The sequence below is a fragment of the Podarcis raffonei genome, chromosome 16 (assembly GCF_027172205.1).
Source record: "Podarcis raffonei isolate rPodRaf1 chromosome 16, rPodRaf1.pri, whole genome shotgun sequence".
Classification (NCBI taxonomy): domain Eukaryota; kingdom Metazoa; phylum Chordata; class Lepidosauria; order Squamata; family Lacertidae; genus Podarcis; species Podarcis raffonei.
Window position 1 is genome coordinate 10,194,057 of NC_070617.1, and position 23,686 is coordinate 10,217,742.

Sequence of the window (23,686 nt, forward strand, 5' to 3'; positions counted from 1 at the left end):
TAAAAACAATGTAACAGCATCTTAAAAACAGAGATTATCAGGGATGGATAAGGCTCTCTGCCTGAGAGGCCAGAGAGTCAATGTCAAGCAGAGTAGAAAATTCTGACTCATATGTGCCAGTGGTCTGATGATTATTATTATTATTATTATTATTATTATTATTATTATTATTATTATTATCAGCAGCTGCCCTTCACCTGTAGATCTCAGGGTGGTTCACAACATAAAACTACAATATAAAAACCACAAAATTCATAGTAAAGGTAAGACCATCAACAAACCAATAATGCTCCCTCGCACAACACATTTAAAAGGGCATCGGATGTCAATTAGCCAAAGGCCTGGTTGAAGAGGAAATTTCTACCTAGTGCTTAAAGGTGTATGAAGGTGCCAGTCAAACCTCCCTGGGGAGAGCGTTCCACGAACAGGGAGCCACCTTCCGGCCTTCTTGTGGAGGAGGCACATGAAGAAGGGCCTCAAGGGGCGCACCTCTGTTCTAATAGGTTCAGATTCCTCTGGCCCACCAATACCAGGCTGCTATAGAGGAGGGAATCCAGCCATTGGTCTGCACCTTGCCTTTTGACAGAACAGGGCCAGGTACAGGGGCTACGTGTGAGCAGACGTTTCTCATCCGCAGCAAGAACGCAGCCCCGTCTTGTGAGGGAGAGGAGCGCACAACCTGCCCTCACCATGCACTTGTCGCACTGGATCATGAGCCCTTCGTCCTTGTACAAGCCACAGATGCAGCGGATCACGTCCTCGTCCTTCTCGTGCCCGCTCTCCTTCTCACACATGGAGGTCTCGCTGCTGTCCGCCTCGCTCGCCGTCTCTCCGACGATCTCATCGATCTGGGCAGCTGCCTCGTGGCGGGCGTTGTAGTAGGCCTTCCGCAGCCGGCAGACGTCCCGCCCAATCGGGGATTTCCTGCCGTAGTACTTCTGAGCAGGAGACAAAAGTCCAGAAACTCAGAGCCTTTCCCAGCCCCACTGAAATGCCCTTTCTGCTTCAATCTTTGCCGCCATAAAACAATGACGTAGGCGCCCCCTGCCCCGGTCCCATCACCTTCTCCTTCCTACCCACCAGTCCCTCCCAGCTTGGTTCATTTTCTTCCAGCACAAGGAACAAGTGGGCACTGCAACGGAACATTACAGCATATCCGCAAGACGCAAGGGCGGTGGCTTCTGATTCAAGACGCCTCCCAGCCTCGAATGGGAGTTGTATGAGTTCACTGGGGTTAGGTGGGGTTCTCAGGAGTGGGGTGGTAAAAAGGACACCTCTCCTCCTCTGCCACTCCCCTGAGGCCCTTCCTCTACTGAAGTGGTTCTCAGCCTGTGGGTCCCCAGATGTTGTTGGACTACAACTCCCATCATCCCTGAGCTCTGGCCTTGCTAGCTAGGGGTGATGGGAGTTGTAGTTCAACAACATCTGGGGACCCACAGGTTGAGAAAGGCTGCTCTACTGTGTTATTTGGTGTCGCAAGGCCTCCAGCCCAGAACTTGAGCATTTCAGAGACAATTGCATCGAAGGCAGTTAATGAATGCATCCTGACTCTCAAAGGACCAGCTGGGACCCTCGGCTAGAACCAAGTGCCTTCCTCTCCCAACACAACAGCAAACTCACTTCAGTGTTGCGGAAGACCTTCAGCATGTCGCCGTCAAAAGCTTCCACAGTTTTGTAGTAGCCTGTCAAGATCTGCTTCTCGATGGTGGTGAGATCAAGGGGGTCGGAGATCTTCTCATAGTAATCTGCGTTTCTAAGCCAGGCAGGGGGGGGGAATGTGCAAGGTTACTGATAAGCCCGTATTTGAGGAATGACATGAAACCTATTTTGTAAAATGATAGATTCTCCACCACTCCCCCTTCGGAGAATGCTAAAAACCTACTTTTTCTTCGGGGGAAGATTCAGCAAAGGAGTTGCTAGAAGCTGTCTGGAGGAATCTGTAACGGAAGCAGAGGGATGCAGAGCAGTTGTCAGAGGGGTTTTACAGTGTGGTTGGTCTTGGGTAGTTTTTGGGGTGGGTGGGTGTTATTTGGCAGGAGAAATTATGAGGAACTATATGTGGGAAAGAAACACATGCCCCTTAGTCCCTGACTTGCCTAAGTCACAGCTACATCACAAGCTGAATTTAAGAGGCAATGCAATTTACAGTTTCTTTAAATAGGCCTTTGTGGCAAGTGCTGTTCAAGTTCATGCCCTTCTTGTGGGCTCAGGTGGGGCCACGGCAAGATAGATGGGCCTTTTGGTCTGATCCAGCAGCCAGGCTCTTCTGGTGTTCCAATGAATTTCCTCCACCCGCTGTGTACTCCCTCCCTCAAATTCTGTCCACTACTTCTAGAGCTCGAACCCCTTCTGCTATAGCTCTTTACAATTCAAGACTAAGGTGGGAGCAGCATGTGTATCAAACATTTGACAGTCCTCATGGGTGACGGACGGAGAGACAGAGGCTGGCCACCCCCCAGCAAATGCTGCAAAAGCCAAGGAAGTGTATGGGAAGCTGCCTAATACAGGATCAGACCACTGGGTCCACCTCACTCAGTGTCACTGTTGACACTGGCTGGGCAGCAGTTCTGCAGCTTTTCAGACCGGGGTCCTTCCCAGCCCCATCTGAAGATGCCAGGGATGCAAAGCCTTCCCCCAAAGTAGCTCCTGCTCTCACCCATGAGCCACTCATCACTGAACCCCTGAAATCCTACACTCAAGCTCTCCTCCCTCTGGAAACCCAGCAACACAGGATTGTGGAGCCTGACAAACGATCAGCTCCTGCCTCTGGCCCTCGGCAGCCATCACCTTTGTAGGAGATGATCCCGTCGCAGATCTCCTTGAAGATTTGCGCGAGGCGTGCGGCCCGCGCCACTTCGATGTTCTCCTCGGCCGCAGCCAGCCGCCGTGTCCGCACTGAGCGGGCAGTCTGCAGGGCAGAGAACTGTGTCATGAAGACATCTGAAAAAGAGAGGGGAGGAAGAGGTGCCTCTTTAGTCGCAGGAAGACAGGAAGCAACCGGCCCAATTAGTTTGGTTTTGTCTGCAGCTCCCCAGGGTTTCCGTCTCTCTCAACCCAACTGGGAGGCAGCTAACAAGAGAACCTGGGACTTCCTGATCTGCTACTGAGCTACCTTCCCACTTCCTCTCCGCTGAACAACATGTATGTCTGAGGGACTTAAAAACCGGCAACTCTCATTGTACAGAGCGGGGGCTTTGCATATATCATGCCACTGCTGCTGGATATAAAATTTCAGTTGAATGCAACACAAAGGGTAAAATGTGGTCAGGGCACTGCTTGTCCAATTGCCTGGGGCAGGGCAGAATCGCTTTTAGGTGACTAGGAAAAGGAGGTTCAAGTTTGGTCCATTAGGTCACAAATATCTGAGACAGACAGGATGGCAACTTTTTGCAAGACTGATTTGAGAAAGGTTAAGGTCCACTTATCGCTTATCCAGGAGACACCGAGAAAGGCTGGGAGATTCACACCAGTTGCAACAGGGGCACTGACCAGATTTTATATTGCCATCATCCCGGCACATCCCATTCCAGCGGGTGTATAACGAGGCGGACTGAAGGTTGTCGCTGGCGTGCTTGACCTCCTCTTGCTTCTGCCGGATCTTCTCCCAATTGCGCACCAAGAAAACATGATGCTTCAGCACAAAATTCCTTGGGGAAGCACAAATAAAGATGAGGGATGTGGAAGAGAAGAGGTGGGGGCTGAAATAAAAGGCTTTCTTCGCTTTCCAAGGCTGGCTGCTGTGAGATATTTGCAACACATCGCCACAGCATAGTAGTGAGAGATTCCTGTCTAAGGGGTTGGAATCTACATGAGATCAGAATGGGAAGAGGAGGAGGAGGAGGAGGAAGGGTCAGGAATAGAGACCAAGTAGGGGAAGCATCAGACAGATGCCAGGGAGGCACAGGTTAAAAGGAAGGGTTGGGCCATTTCTGTAAAAAGGCTCGACTCAGACCTACCAATCCATGATTCGTTCTGATCGTGATTTGGAACACATAATCACAGCCTGAGCATCTTAATAAAGCCATGATTTAGACCTGCTTGTCTGCTTCCATTTCCCTAGCCATTCAGCTTTTATATAATGCAGCTGGCTCTAGAGAGGCAGCAACGAGTCTGCGGTTTGTCAATTCTAACATCTCACCAAACCACTTTTTTAAAAAATCCTTATCGGCCAGCTGTTTGCAAACCATGGTTTAGAACATTGTGCAAAGTCATAGCTAAAGCCTTCTCAATTGTGGGATGGCATGAAGTGTGAATAATTTCACACAGTTGCTTGTTAAGTATTGCCCATCATGTATTATGTACTACTGTGCATTACCTGATATCACATATTACTGATTATTATCAGCAATAACTATGAAATTATATATACAGGTTTTTATAGAGAGAGAGGGAGAGAGAATACTGCATGCATATTATTTTTGCATTGTATTTGCAAACGGTCTGCATCTGTACTCAGGCTATCTTAACTGTTCTTATATATGGAATTGTTTTTAAATGTCTGCACTGCTTTCAATACATGGAACTGTTTCAGTTTGTTTTTACAATTTTCTTGTTTTACGGTGGTAACTATTTCATTTGTTTTACAAGTGTGCACTTTATTGCTGTAACCTGCCCTGGGACCTTATGAGGCCTGCTGAAACCATTTTTGTTTGGGCAAGTCTAAATGTGGATGATGATGTGTTTCAATCTCTTTTTAGTTTACTGCTGATGCTAACAGTTTTCTAAATGTTTTTATTGATAATTTATTGTTTTTACTTATAATTTTAACATTTCCTGTAAACTGCTTACAAGGTATCATTACAATCAAGTGGTATACAGTGGTACCTTGGGTTACATAGGCTTCAGGTTACATACGCTTCAGGTTACAGACTCTGCTAACCCAGAAATAGTACCTCAGGTTAAGAACTTTGCTTCAGGATGAGAACAGAAATCATGCTCCAGTGGTGCGGCAACAGCAGCTGGAGGCCACATTAGCTAAAGTGGTGCTTCAGGTTAAGAACAGTTTCAGGTTAAGAACGGACCTCCGGAACAAATTAAATACTTAACCCGAGGTACCACTGTATACATTTTGTTAAATAAAAAAAATGATAAAGTGTGGGTAAAAAATTTTTAATATATGAAGTTGTTTATGCTATTATGTTGCAAGCCATCCTGTGGTAGTTTCATAGAATCATAGAATTTCAGAGTTGGAAAGGATTCTAATAACAGGCTCTTCTTACTTTCTGATGACAAAAGGCAGGGCAGAAATTTATTAAATCAAAACGAAATAAACTGAGCCAAAATGCAGCTTTGGGGAAGATCTAGCTCAGGCTTCCTCAACCTCGGCCCTCCAGATGTTTTGAGACTACAATTCCCATCATCCCTGACCACGGGTCCTGCTAGCTGGGGATCATGGGAGTTGTAGGCCAAACACATCTGGACGGCCGAGGTTGAGGAAGCCTGATCTAGCTCATGCCCTCTGTGCCCAAAGTATGGGGGAGGAAAACTTGTTGGGAAGAGACAAGGGAACGAAGCTGCCCTTCTTCCTCACCTTTCCCTGTTGGACATGGGCTTCATTTGGAGCTGCGGTGTCAGCCGAGTCGGGGTACTTGAGCTTTCACTGGGCTCCTCAGGAACGTGACCCTTCTGTAAAACAAAACAAACCCTTCTTGAGAAGAGAATCCAAGAACAAAGAAAGCCAACTGCGAAAAGACAGTGGTTAGAATCCTGAACTTGGGTCAGGCAGGTTCAAATTCCTACTCAGTGTATAGCTGAGCTGTCCAATACAGGCAAGATTATTTCCCTTTCAGGGCTTAAATGTTTATAAAAAGAAGGGGGGGGAGGGTGGAAGTTAAGGTAAGTACATGAAGCAAGAGGGGGCCCCCACTTTGTTCCTCTCATTCAAAACCATTATTGGAACAGGCATGTCCATGCTGTTCCCTCATTACCAACAGGAGGTTGATTTGGGTATGGGTGGAGAAGCATGCAGAACAGGAAGCACGTGTCATATGCGCATCCCATCCCACTCTCATTTTGTAAAGTCTGAAAGAGTTGCTGAAATGGGGATCACAATCATGGTGGACAGAAGCATCCCAGCTGGTGAGGAAGAGAGACCCCCTACTGTGGTCAACATTAACATGAGTGAAGAGATGTCGTGGAAGGGGGAGCACAAGTCCCCCCCCCCCAGAGAGTATCAAGTTCCCTGTTCCTGCAGGATTATATCAGGGTGGTCCAATGCCCTCAAGCCTCTTTTGGAGGTCACTTCCCAAGTCCTCACAATACCTTCCCAAAGCCAGGTAACTGAGGCACTGGGCTTCAGGAAGGAGGTGTGAAGGCTCAGACAGGGTCCTAGAGACCTCTCCAAAGCCAAGTGCAGTGTTTACCCAGCTTTGGGAAGGCAGCATGAGGGCTGGGGAGGGGGCACCGAATTCTGGGCTTGCTCTCTCCTGCCCTCCGAACACGACACGGCAGAGTGCGGCCCATGGGTTCCATGTCACAAGTATTCTTGAGGCACACTTGGTCTGGAAAGTTGGGCCGCCCTGTGTTAGATCGTTGCCACAAGTAGCAACCAGATTTATTGATAGAAAAGTCAAACAAACTGAGCACATGAAGTGGTCCCGCGCTAGATGAGACCACTGCTACCCACTATGTTTTTTAAAACAGAGATGTTGGGCATTGGGATCCCTTCCAGTCGGGATTCAGGCCTCATCATGGGACTGAAACTGCCTTGGTCGCACTGGTTGATGATCTCCGCCGGGCTAGGGACAAAGGTGAGAGCTGTTTCCTAGTTCTGCTGGATCTCTCAGCGGCGTTTGATACCATCGACCATAACATCCTTCTGGACCGTCTTCAGGGGCTGGGAGCTGGAGGCACTGTCATACAGTGGTTCCGCTCCTTCCTCCTGGGCCGTGTTCAGAAAGTGGTGGTGGGGGATGAGTGTTCAGACCCCTGGGCTCTCACTTGTGGGGTGCCTCAGGGTTCTGTCCTCTCCCCCATGCTTTTCAACATTTACATGCAGCCGCTGGGAGAGATCATCAGGAGGTTTGGGCTGGGTGTTCATCAGTATGCGGATGATACCCAGCTCTACCTCTCTTTTAAATCAGAACCAGTGAGGGCGGTGAAGGTCCTGTGTGAGTGTCTGGAGGCGGTTGGAAGATGGATGGCGGCTAACAGATTGAGGTTGAATCCTGACAAGACAGAAGTACTGTTTTTGGGGGACAGGAGGCGGGCAGGTGTGGAGGATTCCCTGGTCCTGAATGGGGTAATTGTGCCCCTGAAGGACCAGGTGCGCAGCCTGGGAGTCATTTTGGACTCACAGCTGTCCATGGAGGCACAGGTCAAATCTGTGTCCAGGGCAGCTGTTTACCAGCTCCATCTGGTACGTAGGCTGAGACCCTATCTGCCTGCGGACTGTCTCGCCAGAGTGGTGCATGCTCTGGTTATCTCCCGCTTGGACTACTGCAATGCACTCTACGTGGGGCTACCTTTGAAGGTGACTCGGAAACTACAACTAATCCAGAATGCGGCAGCTAGACTGGTGACTGGGGGCGGCCGCCGAGACCATATAACACCGGTCTTGAAAGACCTACATTGGCTCCCAGTACGTTTCCGAGCACAATTCAAAGTGTTGGTGCTGACCTTTAAAGCCCTAAACGGCCTCGGTCCAGTATACCTGAAGGAGCGTCTCCACCCCCATCATTCTGCCCGGACGCTGAGGTCCAGCGCCGAGGGCCTTCTGGCAGTTCCCTCATTGCGAGAAGCAAAGCTACAGGGAACCAGGCAGAGGGCCTTCTCGGTAGTGGCGCCCGCCCTGTGGAACGCCCTTCCAGCAGATGTCAAAGCGATAAACAACTACCTGACATTCAGAAGACATCTTAAGGCAGCCCTGTTCAGGGAAGTTTTTAACGTGTGATATTTTACTGTATTTTTGTTTTTTATGGAAGCCGCCCAGAGTGGCTGGGGAGGCCCAGCCAGATGGGCGGGGTATAAATAATAAATTATTATTATTATTATTATTATTATTATTATTATTATTATTATTGAACCTGGCGCCTTCTGCACACCAAATACGAGCTCTCAACCACGCTCACCCCCTCTGACCCAAGCGGCAACTGTAGGCATGGAGTGTGGCAAACGCCCCCCCCCCCACCTGCCTCCTGCTCTGTGCACACTCACCCTCTTCTTCAACTTGTGCTTGGATTTCCTCTTCTCTTTGGACCGGCTTGTCCTCCTCTGGGCAGCGACGGGCTGGTTGGTTTTGCTCAGGAGGCCGTTCACGCGCTGGCTCTTGCCCCCGATGATCCCTCTGCACTTCTCAAAGCCGCATTTGCAGAGTTGCTTGGAAGAGAAAGGAGACAACACCCACCTTGAAAACGCCCCCTCGGCAAAGCTTGCAACCCAGGCCAATAGGACCCATCAACAACTCCTGCCTGCTCATACAGTCCCATACATTCGATGGGACACCGCAGGGGCCAATGTATGAATGGGCTTGTTGGCGCCTCTGTGTTTCTGCCTCCTTTTTTCTGCCCTCCTTTTTTGTGATGACTGTTTACTGTGCTGGAGCTGCTGTCTCAATTTGGCAACCTGGGTGAATCTATCCTTCACGCATGGAGGATAGTGTATGCGGGGATCTCATGGCCACTGTCCTGTGAGCTAAGACCCCGTTACTGTGTTCAAATAAGAGGCATGTATTATGGTGCTAGGTGTGCTTAATTTCCTGGGCTTTTGGCCTGCCCACTCTGCATATGGGCAAACTGGGGCTCCTTCTCTCAGGTGAGAAGCTTTCTGCCGTTGCTGCTGCTGGGCGAGCACCTCTGCCTCACCTTGGCCCTTCCCCGACTCCACCATACTGCTTGCTCCTGGCAGGGCGACAGTAGCAGATGTTAGGGCCAACGGTGGGGTCAAGCTGGGTATCTAGGGTGTCTACATCTGCTTAAATGAGGTGTCTTGGTATACTGGCTGCTATAATTTGAGGGAACCTTTTTTGGCAAGCGTCCCATGAAAGTCTGCAGGGTGCTGTGCTATTATTAACAGAATTTCCCAGGTGATCAAAGTGATCTCGCGAGGCATCTCATACATTTGCACCTCCAATAAGGAGGGACTAGCCTAAAGAATTAAAAATGCAGCCGTGCTCTTCTCGCCCAGGCCTTCCTGGGAGTGAGGATGCAACCCTCACCTGCTTTTCCACATTGAAGGAGTGGAAGTTGTAATCGTAAGTCAGCTCGGTGCCGGCAGGCATATCCTTCAATGCATAGAGCCCAATCCTGTAGACACCGTTGACGGACCTGCAGGCGGAAAGGGAAGAGGATGTGCTTGCAACTCTGGACAGGGCAGGAAGGCACGACAGCAGTCTCAGCACCGCTAAGGCCCTGGAAGCGTATTATACCTCAATTGGAAACCAATGCCTCCCCTGCCCCAAACGGTGCTCCAGGAAGGGGGCTGGAATTGTGGCTCAGTCCGCTTGTAACCACAGCTTCCCTGACAGAGCAGCAGGCATCAGATCTTAAAAAGTTACACAGCTGTTCTTAAGATGACCAGCTGGAATGAGAGATGGTGTCCGTCTACACCAGGGGTTGGGCAAGGTTTACCTCGCCTGGGCTGGTTAACTCCAGCGGAGATCCCTCCGTTGGCCGGATTGTGAGCACACGCCCCCATAATTTCTGGTGTCTACGCAGACATGATTTCCGGCACCACGGAAATGAGTCCCTGCGCTGTGCCGGTTTAGCGCAGCATGCGGGGACTCGCCAAGAGGGCGGCTCGGTTCGGGGGCAGCTTGGGGGCCAGTTAAACCCCCATGGGCCGCTTAGGGGCCTTAGGTTGCCTACCCCTGGTCTAAACTGGTTGACAGCTCTACTCAGAACTGGGGCAGAGAGTGAGGCAGGGGAGAAAGAAGAGGAACCCCAACCTTCAGGCAGACACTGTTCTTTTAGGGTTCTGTGTGCAGCACTTTGAAATAAACCAAGTACTGTACACACGGATGCACACACCTAGGGACTGGACACAAGTGTAGGCCATCAGTTTTATAAAGGTACTAAAAGGCTCCGTTGTTGCCATAACAAAAGCAATGAAAACTAGCAAGGCGACCCCCTCTGGAAGCTCTTACCATTTCTGCATCTCACAGTTTGGGTTGCAGCTGTGGTTGATGAAGCGCGCCTCGTTGCCCATGCGATAGCTGTCAATCACCATCCCGCTGTCGAGGTTGAGGCAATAGTGATCGCTGTGATTGTGGTACTGCTCGATCATCCGGTTCCTAAAGAACAACGTGGGACAGTGCAGCTGGTGAAATACTCCCCGTCCTCTTGCTCTTCCGAACAAGGGCTGTGCCACCAACGCTTCTCCTCCACCCACCGCGTTGCCCACGGCTTACCTGAACTCCTGCTCGCTGACCACTTCTCCCAAGTACTCGATGATGAACTGCCCAGCTTTCAGGGGCTCTTTTGTGCGGATGCCCCAGCCTTTCTCCTCGGCCCGGAAGCGCTCCAAGCACTGCACCCACTCATGCCTCTGGATCCGCTGGTTGCAGCACTGCTCCCCACAGGGGCAGGTGTTGGGGGAGCACTCAGCGAAGATCATCCTGAAAGCAGAGGGAGGGCAGGCTGGCATGTCAGCATGGGCGCAGGGAAACATCAGGAACATCAGGGCCGCCTTTCCGACAAACCTTGAGGCTCATTTTCAGGGTTTATTAAAAAACTTTTTTATCCACGCTCCCCTTCAACTAGCTCAGCGCTGTACATATGGTTCTCTGCTGCCCACATTTCCCTAACAACAACTCTGTGAGGTAGGTTAGGCAGCCCTGCCTAGGGAAGTTTTTGATGTGTGATGTTTTACTGTGGTTTTATGATTTTTTGGAAATTATAAAACCCAATCAGATGGGTGGCATAAAAATAATTTGTTGTTGTTGTACTGCATTCAAACAAAACCCTGACAATTAGCCATGGCTGGGTATACAGTTTTGTATCCAATTGAAAAATGTTCCCAGCTGGACCTAAATTAAGCCTGTCCATCAATCTCTATGATTCTACTCTGAGTAGGGCTTAGCAGTGTGCAAGTTAAGGCTGAAGTGAGGGTTTGGATACCCAGGCCTTTTTATGTAGGGCCCTGAAGTCTGAAAATAGTGCACCCAGTGCCTGATGCTGCCTCACCTTGCTACTTGTGAGAAGGTCTCTTAATTTCCAGTGATTCTGTCTGTGCACACGGACATGTCTTTGGTTGCAGCATTAATTATGTTGCGGCCCTGCAACTCACCTGTTCAAGCAGTCATCCAAACAGCCATTTCTGTTGCCATCCTCAGCCTTCTTGCAGTTGCAGGTCGTGGCCTCGTAACCAGAAAGAGGCTTCACATCCACATAGACGTCTGCAGAGGGAAAGGAGGAGTGAAAAGTATCTATCAACTTCTGAAACAGAGCTCCTCCCAGTCTACAAACCTCTCTCCCGGCTCGCCCACCCCGTTGACCTCAGTCCATAGAGAAAAGAGTAAAAGGCGGCAGCCTAGGAGCAGGGCTACTGCCAGGAGGTCAAAGAAGGTGCGGTCAAGTGGAGATAAAAGGCTGGCAAGGCTCCACAATTGAGGAAACCATAAAACCAGGGCTATATAAACACAAAGCTACTTACTAGAACGGATTTTTTTATAAAGCGGGACGTCTGGCTTTTTATACAACTGGAAAGAAAAGAAATAAGTGTTCTTTATCGCTTTGCAAGACAACAGCAGAATAAAAATTTGCATTTTTCCCAGAAAGGAAGGTTTGATTTATGCCTGACAGAGCCTAATGAAGAAAAGCCTTTGTTACAAGAGAAAGGTTTTGATCTTATTTTTTTGTTTTTTAAAAACGAAAACATTTATTGGCCTGGATCCAAAGAGCCATGAGGGGAAGGAGAACATTTCTTAGTGCTGTTCTAAAACCTCATGCAGCTCAGTGCCACAGTTCAGTGTGTTACACTTGTGATGGAAAACAGAAGATACAAAGGTGTGGCACATAGAATCCAGAGGGCCATTAAGATGATGTTGAAAAGGGCATGTGAGAACATCTTGGCTGCGAGTCCTGCAAGACATGCTCCCTGCCTGGCAGGCCTTTTCCACCAGGCCTGGGAGGGGAGAGCCCTGGCTGACTCCAGCTACAAAAAGCTGAGACTGCTGAGCCGACTCTTGAGCTGGGGTGTTTTCTGGGGTGTTGCTGTTGCAGAGAGAGATGTTGCTGTTGTTCTTTCGTATCTTTATTTTAGATCTTGTTGTGATTCACGTGGAAACCATTAAGTTTGGTTGTGTATTTTTTAAACGTTTTATTTATTGCTTATGACCACTTTTGTTATGTTGTAGTCATGCATTTTTTTGCATGTTGTAAGCCGCCTTGAACATGGTTTGAACTGTGGAAAGGTGGTCTACAAATAAAATTATGTTTGCACAGGTGGAAGAGCTTCTTTGGGTTGCCATCGGTTTTTGGGCAATGCTCAGAGGCAGCCCTTCTAGGAACACAGGAAACTGCCTTATACAGCGGTACCTTGGTTCTCAAACTTAATCCATTCTGGGAGTCCGTTTGACTCCCGAAACCATTAAAAAACCAAGGCGTGGCTTCCGATTGGCTGCGGGAGCTTCCTGCACTCAAGCGGAAGCCGTGTTGGACATTCAGCTTCCAAAAAAACGTTTGCAAACAGGAACACTTACTTCTGGGTTTGCGGTGTTTGGGAGCCGATCTGTTTGGTAGCCAAGCCATTCGAGTACCAAGTTACCACTGTACTGAGTCAGACCACCGGGTCCATCTAGACACTGACTGACAGCAGCTCCCCAAGGTTTCAAGCAGCCCTCCCTGGAGATGCCGGGATTCTGAATGCTCCCCCATGAGCTACGGGAGTGGAACAGACTTTAATGCAAACTGAAGAGGATCTTTGGACCCAAGCCACAATGTTCATTTCCCCTTTTTAACGGTAGGGCTCCCCAATCCAAGAGAGCAACCAGCTCTATACTAACTTCAGTTTCAGAAATGTTGCATGACCAGGTGGCCCCAGAGTGTCCACGGGGCTCCCAAAGCCTCGCAGCTTTGTCTATATGGGGAAGGCTTTCTCACAAGCCTAGTATAAAGCACCTCTGGAGCAGTTCAGCAAAAAAATAGACAGACGCTTATACTCGTTTCGAGCGCCATATCAAAGAATCCAACAAATATGCAGCTTCTTGACTAAAATCAGCACGGCCTATTTTGGGGCAAAGACATCATTCCCTCTCAAAAAGAAGACGCAGAATCCAAAACCAGTTTTGTCAGAGACAGACGTGCTTGGAACCAGGTACTATCTGCTCCTTTCGACAATACTTAAAGACGCCTGTAGATCTCATTATGGAGTTTCCCCGCAACATGTTAGGAATGTGAAATGAGGAAATGTAAACTGTAAACCATGCAAGCTTTGCAATTAGTAAAAATATATATATTTTTGGAGAGGGGGCTGAATCACTGAACAGAATGGGGTTGGTAGGAACAATTCCTTGTTTCTATAGCATATTGCTAAATAAAGTGGGCAACGGGTAAAAGCAGATGCTTAATTATAACACACATTGTCCCTTCTGGACTGCATACATACAGCCCAGTACATGGAATCCTGGGAACTGCAGTTTTCTCCAAGCTAAAATTCCCAGCACCCTCAACGAACTACAGTTCTTGGTATTCTTTGTGGGGGAGAGCCATGTGCTTTCAAATGCACGGGGTGTGTATGCAGCCCTGGATTTCAAAGTGCTCCACATCCACTAGTCCTCAGTAACCCTAAAAATAGTCCTCAAAGGGAAGCTGGTGTTATTAACCCCACCATGCAGGTGTGGAGCCCAGTGGGAGAGGGCAGGGCGCTGCTTTTCATTTAGTAGTAATGCTGAGGTATGCTTCTCAGTGCATCACCATTTTAGGATTAATAATGTGCATCAGCATTATTATATATAAATCAAAAGTGAAAATGTGAAAGTGGGTCCCATGTTGCAGGTTGTGAGTCCAAGGTGGGTCTTGGGTTTAGGCCGGGCTTCCTCAACCTCAGCCCTCCAGATGTTTTTTGGCCTACAACTCCCATGATCCCTAGCTAGCAGGACCAGTGGACAGGGATGCTGGGAATTGTAGTCTCGAAACATCTGGAGGGCCGGGGTTGAGGAAGCCTGGTTTAGGCCCACTGAAGTCCACCGATCTGGAGTAAGAGCAGAGGCTAGGCAAAATCCCACTGCAAAACCTCTGGTGGAAACCTTTTGTCAGAAGGAACGCCACCCTATTTTTAGCCTAGCCCATGGACGAATGAGGGAGCTATTTGGAAAGAACGCAAGGCAGGCTATTCAGTGCGTTCCTTCTGACCCCCAAACATCAGCTTCTAATTGGAATAATAATAACAATAATAATAACAATAACAAAAATAAACCAAACCTCTACTCTCTTTGCTCGGGACTGGGTCCAAGAAAAATAAGGCCTGAAATTTTTCAGCACTGCTGGCAGAACATCTGAATTCTCCAGAGGCGTGTCAAAAAAACAACACAAGATCCCAGAAGCAGAAGCAGGCAGGCGCTATCAGAATAAGAGTCCCCGGTAGGATTAAGGATGGACGCTTTCTGAGAAGCAAAACTGCTGCTAGTTTGAAAGCAGCGCTCTCTGTGTGTGTGTGTGTATGTGTGTGCAGGCGAAGAAGGATGGAGGGAGGCAATGGAAATTGTCTGCATTAAATATATATTCAAGGATTCCCACCCACCCAGCCTCCTCCCTCAGTTTCAACATCAGCAAGACTCCTGAATGCACAGCTAGTATCAGTGCAGCAGCAGCAGCAACAGCAGCAGAAACCATTTGATTCTTCTCAAGCATCTTGGAATGCAGCCTTGGAAGGATGTGACTTTAAAAAAAAAGATAGTCCCCTACCTGATTATGTTTCCACTGCCAAAGAATGTCATAAGGCAACTGGAAGTCTATTCGCTTTTGGCGTAGGTATTTCCCTGCAGTGGGGGGAGGGGAAGAGAAGAAGAAATACAAAAGTCATGCAGTTATTCTTTCCTAAACACACGCACCATGAACAGAGCTTGACTGGCAGAAGCAGACCAAAGACGTCTTGGCGACTGAGGCAGAAAATACGAAGGTCCCTGCCACACATACTAATTAACCAGGTGTAAAATGTACCAGTGAAGTTCGTCCTGGTGCAGCTCTTAATTGAAATGAAGAGGGAAAGTGGAAGAACGGAACGGCCCTGGCTGGATCAGACCACGGGACTACCTGCTTCAGCATCCTCCCTCACACAGTGACCTACCAGATGTCTCTGGGAAAGCGCAGGGCATCAAGGCAACAGTCCTCTCCTGTCCCTTAAAGGTAAAGGTAAAGGGACCCCTGACCATTAGGTCCAGTCGTGGCCGACTCTGGGATTGCGGCGCTCATCTTTCTTTATTGGCCGAGGGAGCCGGCATACAGCTTCCGGGTCATGTGGCCAGCATGACTAAGCCGCTTCTGGCGAACCAGAGCAGTGCACGGAAACCCCGTTTACCTTGCCGCCGGAGCAGTACCTATTTATCTACTTGCACTTTGACGTGCTTTCAAACTGCTAGGTGGGCAGGAGCAGGGACAGAGTAACGGGAGCTCACCCCGTCACGGGGATTCGAACCGCCCACCTTCTGATCGGCAAGTCCTAGGCTCTGTGGTTTAACCCACAGTGCCACCCGCGTCCCTCCTGTCCCTTAGCCAATGGCTATTCAGATATGGTGGGGCTGTCTCTGAATGTGGATGCTTTTTTAGCCCTGGTGACAAATGGCCACCGATAAGCCTATCCCTGTGGATTTTTATAATCCTTTGCAAGGACCCATGTACTCAGAAGAACAGCCCAGCTAGCAGCCCGGGGGGGGGGGGCATTCTCCATCCCTGCAGTTTTCCCTATTCCACCGTTTCAATTTAAGTGGGGAGCCATCGCTATCTCTGGCAGCAGCCAAGTCTATACATCAATGTCAATAAGCACTTTTCCCCTGTGGGGTTTGCTGGGGAACCCTAAAGAACAGGCACTATATGTGAGAGAAGGGAAGACAAAGTTCTCCCTTTGCCTTGTGCAGTTTTGTAAAGCTCTAATTGTAGGGCTGGGGAACCTGCAGCCCTCCAAGATGCTGAGAGCAGCCATCTCGCAATCTAAGACCTGGAGAGCGTGCTCCACTGCTCCAGCCCACGTTTTCAGAGGCTACTTGCCAAAAAGTGGCACTTGAACTGAAACCTCGCAAAGCCAGGGAAAATAATACGATGCACTGTATTGATCAGACAAGACTGGAGGCCCGACCCCTAGTTATTTATAACAAGCCTGGCAGATACAGAGACTTCATGCCGCCCGGGTGCCACTATCCTTTCCCCGCTGTCCCTGAAGAGAGTCCTGAAAGTTGCAGAGACACTATCCTGAACTGGTAAAGCTTAGGCTATGGGTAGGCAAACTAAGGCCCGGGGGGCCGGATCCAGCCCAATCCTTTTAAATCCAGCCCGCGGACAGTCCGGAAATCAGCATGTTTTTACATGAGTAGAATGTGTGCTTTTATTTAAAATGCGTCTCTGGGTTATTTGTGGGGCCCGCCTGGTGTTTTTACATGAGTAGAATGTGTGCTTTTATTTAAAATGCATCTCTGGGTTATTTGTGGGGCATAGGAATTCATTCATTTATTTTTTCAAAATACAGTCCGGCCCCCCACAAGGTCTGAGGGACAGTGGACCGGCCCCCTGCTGAAAAAGTTTGCTGACCCCTTGGTAGGCTGTGCTCAACACTGCTGTGTCTGGTTCCAGGCACCACAGCTCGAGGATATTGACAAGCTGGAAGGTGTGCAGAGGAGGGCAACCAAGATGATAAGAGATATGGAAAACAAGCTTTCTAAGGAATGGCTGAGGGAGTTGGGTACGTTTAGGCTGGAGAAGAGAAGGCTGAGAGGTGACATGATAGTCATTTTCAAATATCTGAAAGGCTGTCACACAGAAGATGGAGCAAGCTTGTATTCTGCTGCTCCAGAAGGTAGGACCCAAACCAATGGATTCAAATGTCCTGAAAGGAGATTCTGATGGTAAGAGCTGCTCAACAGTGGAACTGACTACCTCTGAAGGTGGTGGAGTCTCCTCCACTGGAGGTTTTTAAACAGAGCTTGGAGGATCATCTGTCAAGGATTATTGAGCTGTGATGACTGCATTGCAGGTGTGCAGGTGGTTGTGACGACAGAACACTTGGGGTCTCTTCCAGCTCAACAATTATGTGATTTAAAGCACATTCTCCCTCCCTCCCAGCAAAATAATCCTGGGAACCGTAGTTTACAATCCACAGCACCCTTAACAAACTAAGTTCCCAGGATTCTTTGAGGTGGAGGGGAATGTGCTTTAAATGTATGCTGTGCACACAGCCTTAGTCCCCAACCAGGACATTCTCAGCTCGGACCTCAAAGTCCCAGACAACCCACCTTCAAAGATAACAGAGATTACAGCTCCTAACTTAGAATCATAGAGTTGGAAGGGACCCTGAGGATCATCTGGTCCAGCCCCCTGCACTGCAGGAATATGCAGCTGTTCCTTAAGGGGATCAAACCTGCAACCTTGGCATTCATCAGCTCTACACTCCAACCAACTGAGCTACCCGGCTTCCTCCTCTGAAGGTTCACCAGAGCTGTAACCTGAATGTTTTCGAGACAACAGACACATGTAAGCTTGTCTGAGCAGGCATTAGGTGGCAAGGAGTTTCACGGTGTTTGAACCATGCCAAGATAAGCAGGGCAAATGAGCTCAAACAAAAACAAACTGCTAAGCCTTAAAAGAAGAGAGAGCCACCTTTCACCCTCTGCTAGGATGCAACAGCAAAGGGGAGCAAAGGGAGGCAAGCAAAGCCCAGAGGGGTCAGCAGGGTGCCCCTGGCCTTGGCTTTCCTGTGATGCTGCAGGCACCTCTTCTCACTTCTGAAAAACTATTTTTTTGTGCAGGGGGGTGGGGTGGGGGGTGGGGAGAGAAGAGCAGCTGTCATGTTGTCTTTACAGCTTGCTCTTAAAATTTGTTCTTATTTTTCAAAGCCTCAAGTTGTGCTTGGCGAGTTCCAGGAAGCAGCAAAGTCCACTGGGAATCTGTTTTCACTTCTATGACCTCACTGGCTAAAACAAAAGGCTCTTTCAAGGGCCTGGCAGCCAGCCCAGAGAGTAGGGAGTGCTCTCTCTCTCTCCCTCTCCCCCCACCTCAATAAAAGGAGGCACCCAGACAAGGAGTTAGCCCAGCAGAGAAATAATCCTCCTAACATGATTGGGGAGGCGAGACTGCTCTGCCTTTACGCCAGGCAGAGTCATTAAAGCTGCCTTATCTTAATAGGACATGTTTGTTTGTGTCTCCTGGCGCAAATAAACTGGAGGGCCGTGACCTGGCGAGGGATTGGGGGGGCGGGGCGGGGAAGGAGCGCAAGCCCAAGGCACAAACAAGTCTCAACCTTTAAATAAGGAAAAAACGGTCCCTGGGGTTGGAATACGCTCAAGCTGGATCACTAACAAGGCTGCTCAAGTTAAAGGGACTAAATAAACCTTTCTCCTCAAGTCTCTCCACAAACAAGCAAGATGCTTGAACTTTCTGCCTTTTCACTTTTACAGACTAGCACAGCTACCCTGCTATAGAAGTGGTTCTCAAACTTTTTTCTCTGGGCCACACTTTATGAATAAAAATTTGTTCGCTCCACAGTGAATTTTTTTATTGGTAAGACATGCATTGGAAAACAAAAAGATCACTACTACAGTGCAAAATGTCCCCAAGTTTTAGCTGTCATGCCTGCAAAGCAAGCTTTGAAAAGTGCAAGGGAACTTCAGCCACCGTCTTGCGGCAGACCAGGAGTGGGGTGGGAAAGCTGAACTCCACAGCGCATGGTACAACTGTCAATCCTATTTCCAGCACAAATCTAAGCACACAAATATTGGACTAGTATGGGCTTGCATTGTTCCCAAGAAAGCAAAGCGGTGCACTCCTAGGACTTAAAAGTGACAAGTCAGGAAAGTAAATGAGCTATTTTACAATGCAGTCTCTAAAATCCCTCTCGACTGCACATGACCTACAGCATTTTAGAGGAGTGTTTCACGACCCCCCTCCCCAAATGAGTGGCTCTGCGTTGGCCCAGAAACAAGGGTCTTGAACCCATACTAGGAATTTCCTCCTTTGGGGGTCGGTTCAGGCACCCACCCCCTGCCCCGCAAGTACCCAAATGATATCCTGGGGGCCATTCACGTCCTCTGGCTGAGAGGACGCATGCAGGGCCCATTCAAAGCATGCACAGAGAACCCACTCACCCACGTGGATAGGTGCCGGGAACAATCCGTACTCGTGCTCCCCAGGAGTGTACTCCAATTTTTCCTTCTTTAACTGGATCAGTCGGCTTTTGGGGCTGGGGATGGAAGAGAGAAGAACCAAGTGAGTGATCGTAGAAGACCGTGCTGTGTCACCAGGGTCTGCACCCTTCACCACATTCCAGAGGCAACATAGCACAACAGGGGAGAGCGTGACCTGTGAGCCGCAAATCTTCGCTTGGAATCCTCCCTCTGTTTTGAATTCCATTTGCAGCTTTAGGCAGCAGAGGCTGGTCCATTAATGTGAATGGGGGCACTGCCACACCAACTTCGGTCTGACCTCAGCTATCCCCCCCACCTGGCTTCTTCCTTACAATCAGTGGATGGCAATGCCTGTCAGCTCCCTCCTCCTTAGACTCAGTGTTGCCCCACAGAACTAAGCAGGGAGGAGGATGGGGACAAGGCTACAGTTAGTTGGTTCTGCCTGTCATTGGCACTGGTTCCCCCACATGCTGGGCACTTGCCTTCCTCCCCACCAGTCCCAATGGGCACCAGCCACAACTGCCTATAGGTAAGCTATTCTCTCAGGCAGGGGTAAGAGGGTGAGCTAATAACTACTGCTGAGCAATCTCAAGACTCACTCCAAAGACAGCCAAGCTCAATTTTGGTGAAGGGGTTTAAATGCTTGTGGAACAGTGCCATTCTGCTACAGCCCAAAGCGATAGCTCAAAACGCGACCATCGTCAAAATGAGTTGACATGGCTAAAGGGAGCTTAGTAGCTGGACTGGAACTTAGAGCAGCGATACCTCTCTGCAACTGATGAGAATTTCTCTCTTTTTTAAAAAAAGCAACAACAAAACCCTCAAAGTATCACAAGCTTCCAGTGCTAATGATTACAGAGAAATGTGCAAAGGTCATTTTCGTAGAGGAAAGAGGAGCAAACTGACATTAAAATAAAACAAGCCTAACCTCAACATTCCATTGTCAGGTTCATAATCTATTAAAGAAACACTCTCTGAATGGTAATACTGTACAGCCACAGGGCACTACGTCCACTAACTTCAACCCGGCACATTCACGGTAAAAGGCCTGCAGATTTAGCCAGCCGCCTGTAACTAAAACCTGCAAATTAGGAGTGGTCCTATAGCTCTTAATTTATTTTCAGTGTGTGCAGCACATACTGGCTGATAGAACTGCCCTCTGCTGACCTACTTTCAACAAGCCTCTATACCGCCAGCGCAGCAGTAAACTGTACTGCCACAAGAGGGTACTGTACCATTGTAATAATTAGGTGTGCAGGCCCAAAACTTCTCCAGCACAACCCCAAACAAGCAGCAAACACTGGTAGGGCCAAGGGGGGTACATTGCTCTGGACGTCCTGAGAGGGGTCAGGGCCCCATTTTGCACCATCACAACCTCTGTCCGACTGGGATGGAGGTCACCCCCACCCACGGCAGCTTTTTCCGCCCTCTTGCACAGCAAGCAAAACCATTTATGAAGTTCCGACAGTCTGAAAAAACCCCCAGCTTTTAAGGAGGGCCTCAAGGTTTAATAGACGACACTTATTAAACGCTTTTCAGAGGACACAAAAACGCACACAGTTTTTAACAGAAGTACAGTTGTACCTTGGATCCTGAACACCTTGGTACTTGGACGTTTTGGCTCCCAAACGCCGCAGACCCGGAAGTAAGTGTTCCAGTTTGCAAATGTTGGAATCCGAATGTCCCAACAGGGCTTCCAATTGGCTGCAGGACCTTCCTGCAGCCAACCAGAAGCTGAGCTTTGGTTTCCAAACGTTTTGGAAGTCGAATGGACTTCCAGAACGGATTCCATTCAACTTCCAAGGTGCGACTGTACTTGCAAAACTCTCCAGTGGCAAGACACCATCCTCTCTTAGAACTTCTCCTGAGACCAATGGCTGGTGTGGCACATGTGCACATTTTCCCCCTTCAGAAAAATCATTTAATTATTAGCTCTCCACAAATTTGCTGATTGGTAGATTAAAACTCGCAGCCCCACTCTGGACAGGGTTGCACTCTCTTGGAAGGAGCGGGTGCAGAGAACTGGGGTACTTCTGGAACCCAACTTTGACATTCAAGGGCTGGGTGGTCTTGGTGGCTGCAAATGAGTCCAGCTAACTTACCAGCTGCAGCCTGCTTTGGACAGGTTGACTTGGGCCAATGTACTCCAGCCTCTGGATTATTGTAATGTGCTCTACGAGGGGCTGTCCCGTGGTCCAGAATGCAGCAGCCAAGTTACAGGCTGGGGTGCCATCTAGAACTCCTGTTTTAAAGCAGCAATTGCTGGTTGCCTGTTTGTTTCAAAGGTGTTCACAGACATGACTGACTTAAAGTCTCAAGTATATGAGAGACCACCTCCTTTCCTGCAGATCTTCCCAGCCATTAACATCAGCAGAAGGGAGCCCTCACAGTTGCCCTGCCATCTTCCCAGACTCAGAGGCTGGCAGCCAGCAAGAGAGCATTCTCTGTGGCAGCGCCAAAACCACAGAATTCCCTCCTTGTAGAGCTACATCTAGTGTCATCGTTATTCTGCTTTATTGCATGCTGAAGACATCTCTCTTTATCCTGGCCTTTGACAGCTGAAAAGTATTTCTGTTATCTACCTACAAATTGTTAATTTATCAGGTTTTTATTTGGTTTCGAATTGCATTATTTGTGCCATTGAAACCCGCCCTGTGATCTTAATGTGAATGGCAGGTAATAAATCTGATAACCAAATAAAATCAATGAAGCAATATTTCTTTATCTACACAACAGCCTTACTTTCGAGCAAAGAGGCCTGTTTCCACCCCCCCCACCCCGCAATTATCCCCACTGAACAGCATTTCTGGTCTGCGTTTGTGATGCTATTTGTGGCTGAGCTCTATCTCATGGGAAGCTGCCTTATCCAGATACAGACCCACTGGTCCAAATAGCTCAGCACTGTCTCTTATACTGATCAGTAGAGGTTGTCCAGGGTGTCAGGCAGGGGTCTCTCCCAGCCCTACCTATAAATGCTGGGGATACCTCCAACATATCAATGTTAAGTGAACATGTGGAAAGCGCCTGCCTTAGGTTTGCTCATTTTACCAAAGAAAAGAGAGTTTCCCCAGCACTCACTCTTCATCAGGAGCCATAAATATCATGTTGATGAGACTTATACTCATCAATAACTTAAAAATACAGTGGTTTGCATTTCAAATATCAGAATTCTGCTCAAGTGTTTGTGAAATGCTGACATAGTTGCCTTTGGAAACAGAAGGCTGACTGATAAACATTTGGTATTTTTATTTCTATGAATGTCTGTGTCTATAATGTGTCATTTCAATGTTAGGATCTTTTTTAAAGAGATGTGATTTCAAAGTGTGTGGTTTGTTTTGTTTTTCCTTTTAATGCAACCCTGGGGAATTTCCAATTTGCATATCTTTCACAAAAGGAGAATATGTTTTCGGGTTAATGCACCGCTAAAAGCTCCCTGTGTTTTTACTTTTGCAGAAACAATTCATCCCAGACTCAGTTCACTTCCCATGGAACACCTTTCTCCCTGAAAACTCTGCCATCGCCAAAGAACAATCAGAGGCCAAGTGGCAAAATTCTTCCTCACTTGGGGAAAAGCAATTTATGAGAGCGAGCAGAGCTGCCAAAAGGGTTCTCAGGAGAGTAAGCCGCTCCCTGGTCTTAAGAGGAGATGCTTCCAATCCGTCCTTTAAACAAAAAAGGAAAGGAAAGGAAATGCTGATGAGTCACACATCTTGTGAGCAAAGTATTCTTTAACTTGGCTACCATTCAGGAATTTTGCGTGTGGGCTCCAGAGAGGAGACGAAAAGTTGCATCAGATTGCATCCCAGAGCGACGGCATGCCTGCACTGGCTGTCTCCCTTGGGCTAACGCAGGCTCAAAAAAACCAAGGTTTGTGCCAACTGGTGTATGAAAACTACAGCAACTCATGTTGCGGGGATGGTGGGGTCCAAACGTGCCAACCTGATGTGAATCATATTCTAATGGTTTCCCTATGTTCTCAAGTATGTTACAAGCACACACCCGGCGGCAACAAGATTTGCCACTGGGCCTCAGCCCACTTCCTCCTGAAAATGGGACCTTGGGCAAATCAGTCACTCAACGGGCCTGCACTGCTATGCGCTGTTCAGGAAACTGGTTAAATAGGACTGAGATGAAAGTACTCCACTTTCCGAGTGCCCCTTTATGTCATTGTTTAGAAGCAGATAATTCCCAAAACCTGCCTCAAGAGAACAATAAAGAGGGGCTTCCCCTTTAGTGTCTCTCTGGACTAACCAGCCCAACATCAGTTTGCCATCTGGCCAGGATGAGCACATGAAGCTACACGGTCAGAAGATCAGGACTGTCCCTGTGGCCTTGTGAAATTCTTCTTCCACATGCTACAACCACACCCCACTCTCATTTTCTCAATGGATCAGAGTGCAGCATTATGTTTGCTAAAGTGGG

General features: G+C 48.5%; 1 protein-coding gene across 3 annotated transcripts in view; it reads right to left on the reverse strand.

Moving 5' to 3' along the window:
* ASH1L (ASH1 like histone lysine methyltransferase) overlaps positions 1-23,686 on the reverse strand; it is a 72,700-nt gene that overhangs the window by 8,986 nt on the left and 40,028 nt on the right. For all 3 annotated transcript variants that reach the window (XM_053369093.1, XM_053369092.1, XM_053369091.1), the window contains 14 exons: positions 19,226-19,320; positions 14,841-14,914; positions 11,590-11,635; positions 11,224-11,332; positions 10,346-10,552; positions 10,082-10,228; positions 9,155-9,263; positions 8,155-8,316; positions 5,531-5,625; positions 3,490-3,647; positions 2,788-2,940; positions 1,883-1,937; positions 1,621-1,753; positions 690-938 (listed from right to left, as the gene is read on the reverse strand). In XM_053369093.1, coding sequence (XP_053225068.1) covers positions 690-938; positions 1,621-1,753; positions 1,883-1,937; positions 2,788-2,940; positions 3,490-3,647; positions 5,531-5,625; positions 8,155-8,316; positions 9,155-9,263; positions 10,082-10,228; positions 10,346-10,552; positions 11,224-11,332; positions 11,590-11,635; positions 14,841-14,914; positions 19,226-19,320 — 1,792 coding nt within the window. The remainder of the gene's footprint in view (positions 1-689; positions 939-1,620; positions 1,754-1,882; positions 1,938-2,787; positions 2,941-3,489; positions 3,648-5,530; positions 5,626-8,154; positions 8,317-9,154; positions 9,264-10,081; positions 10,229-10,345; positions 10,553-11,223; positions 11,333-11,589; positions 11,636-14,840; positions 14,915-19,225; positions 19,321-23,686) is intronic.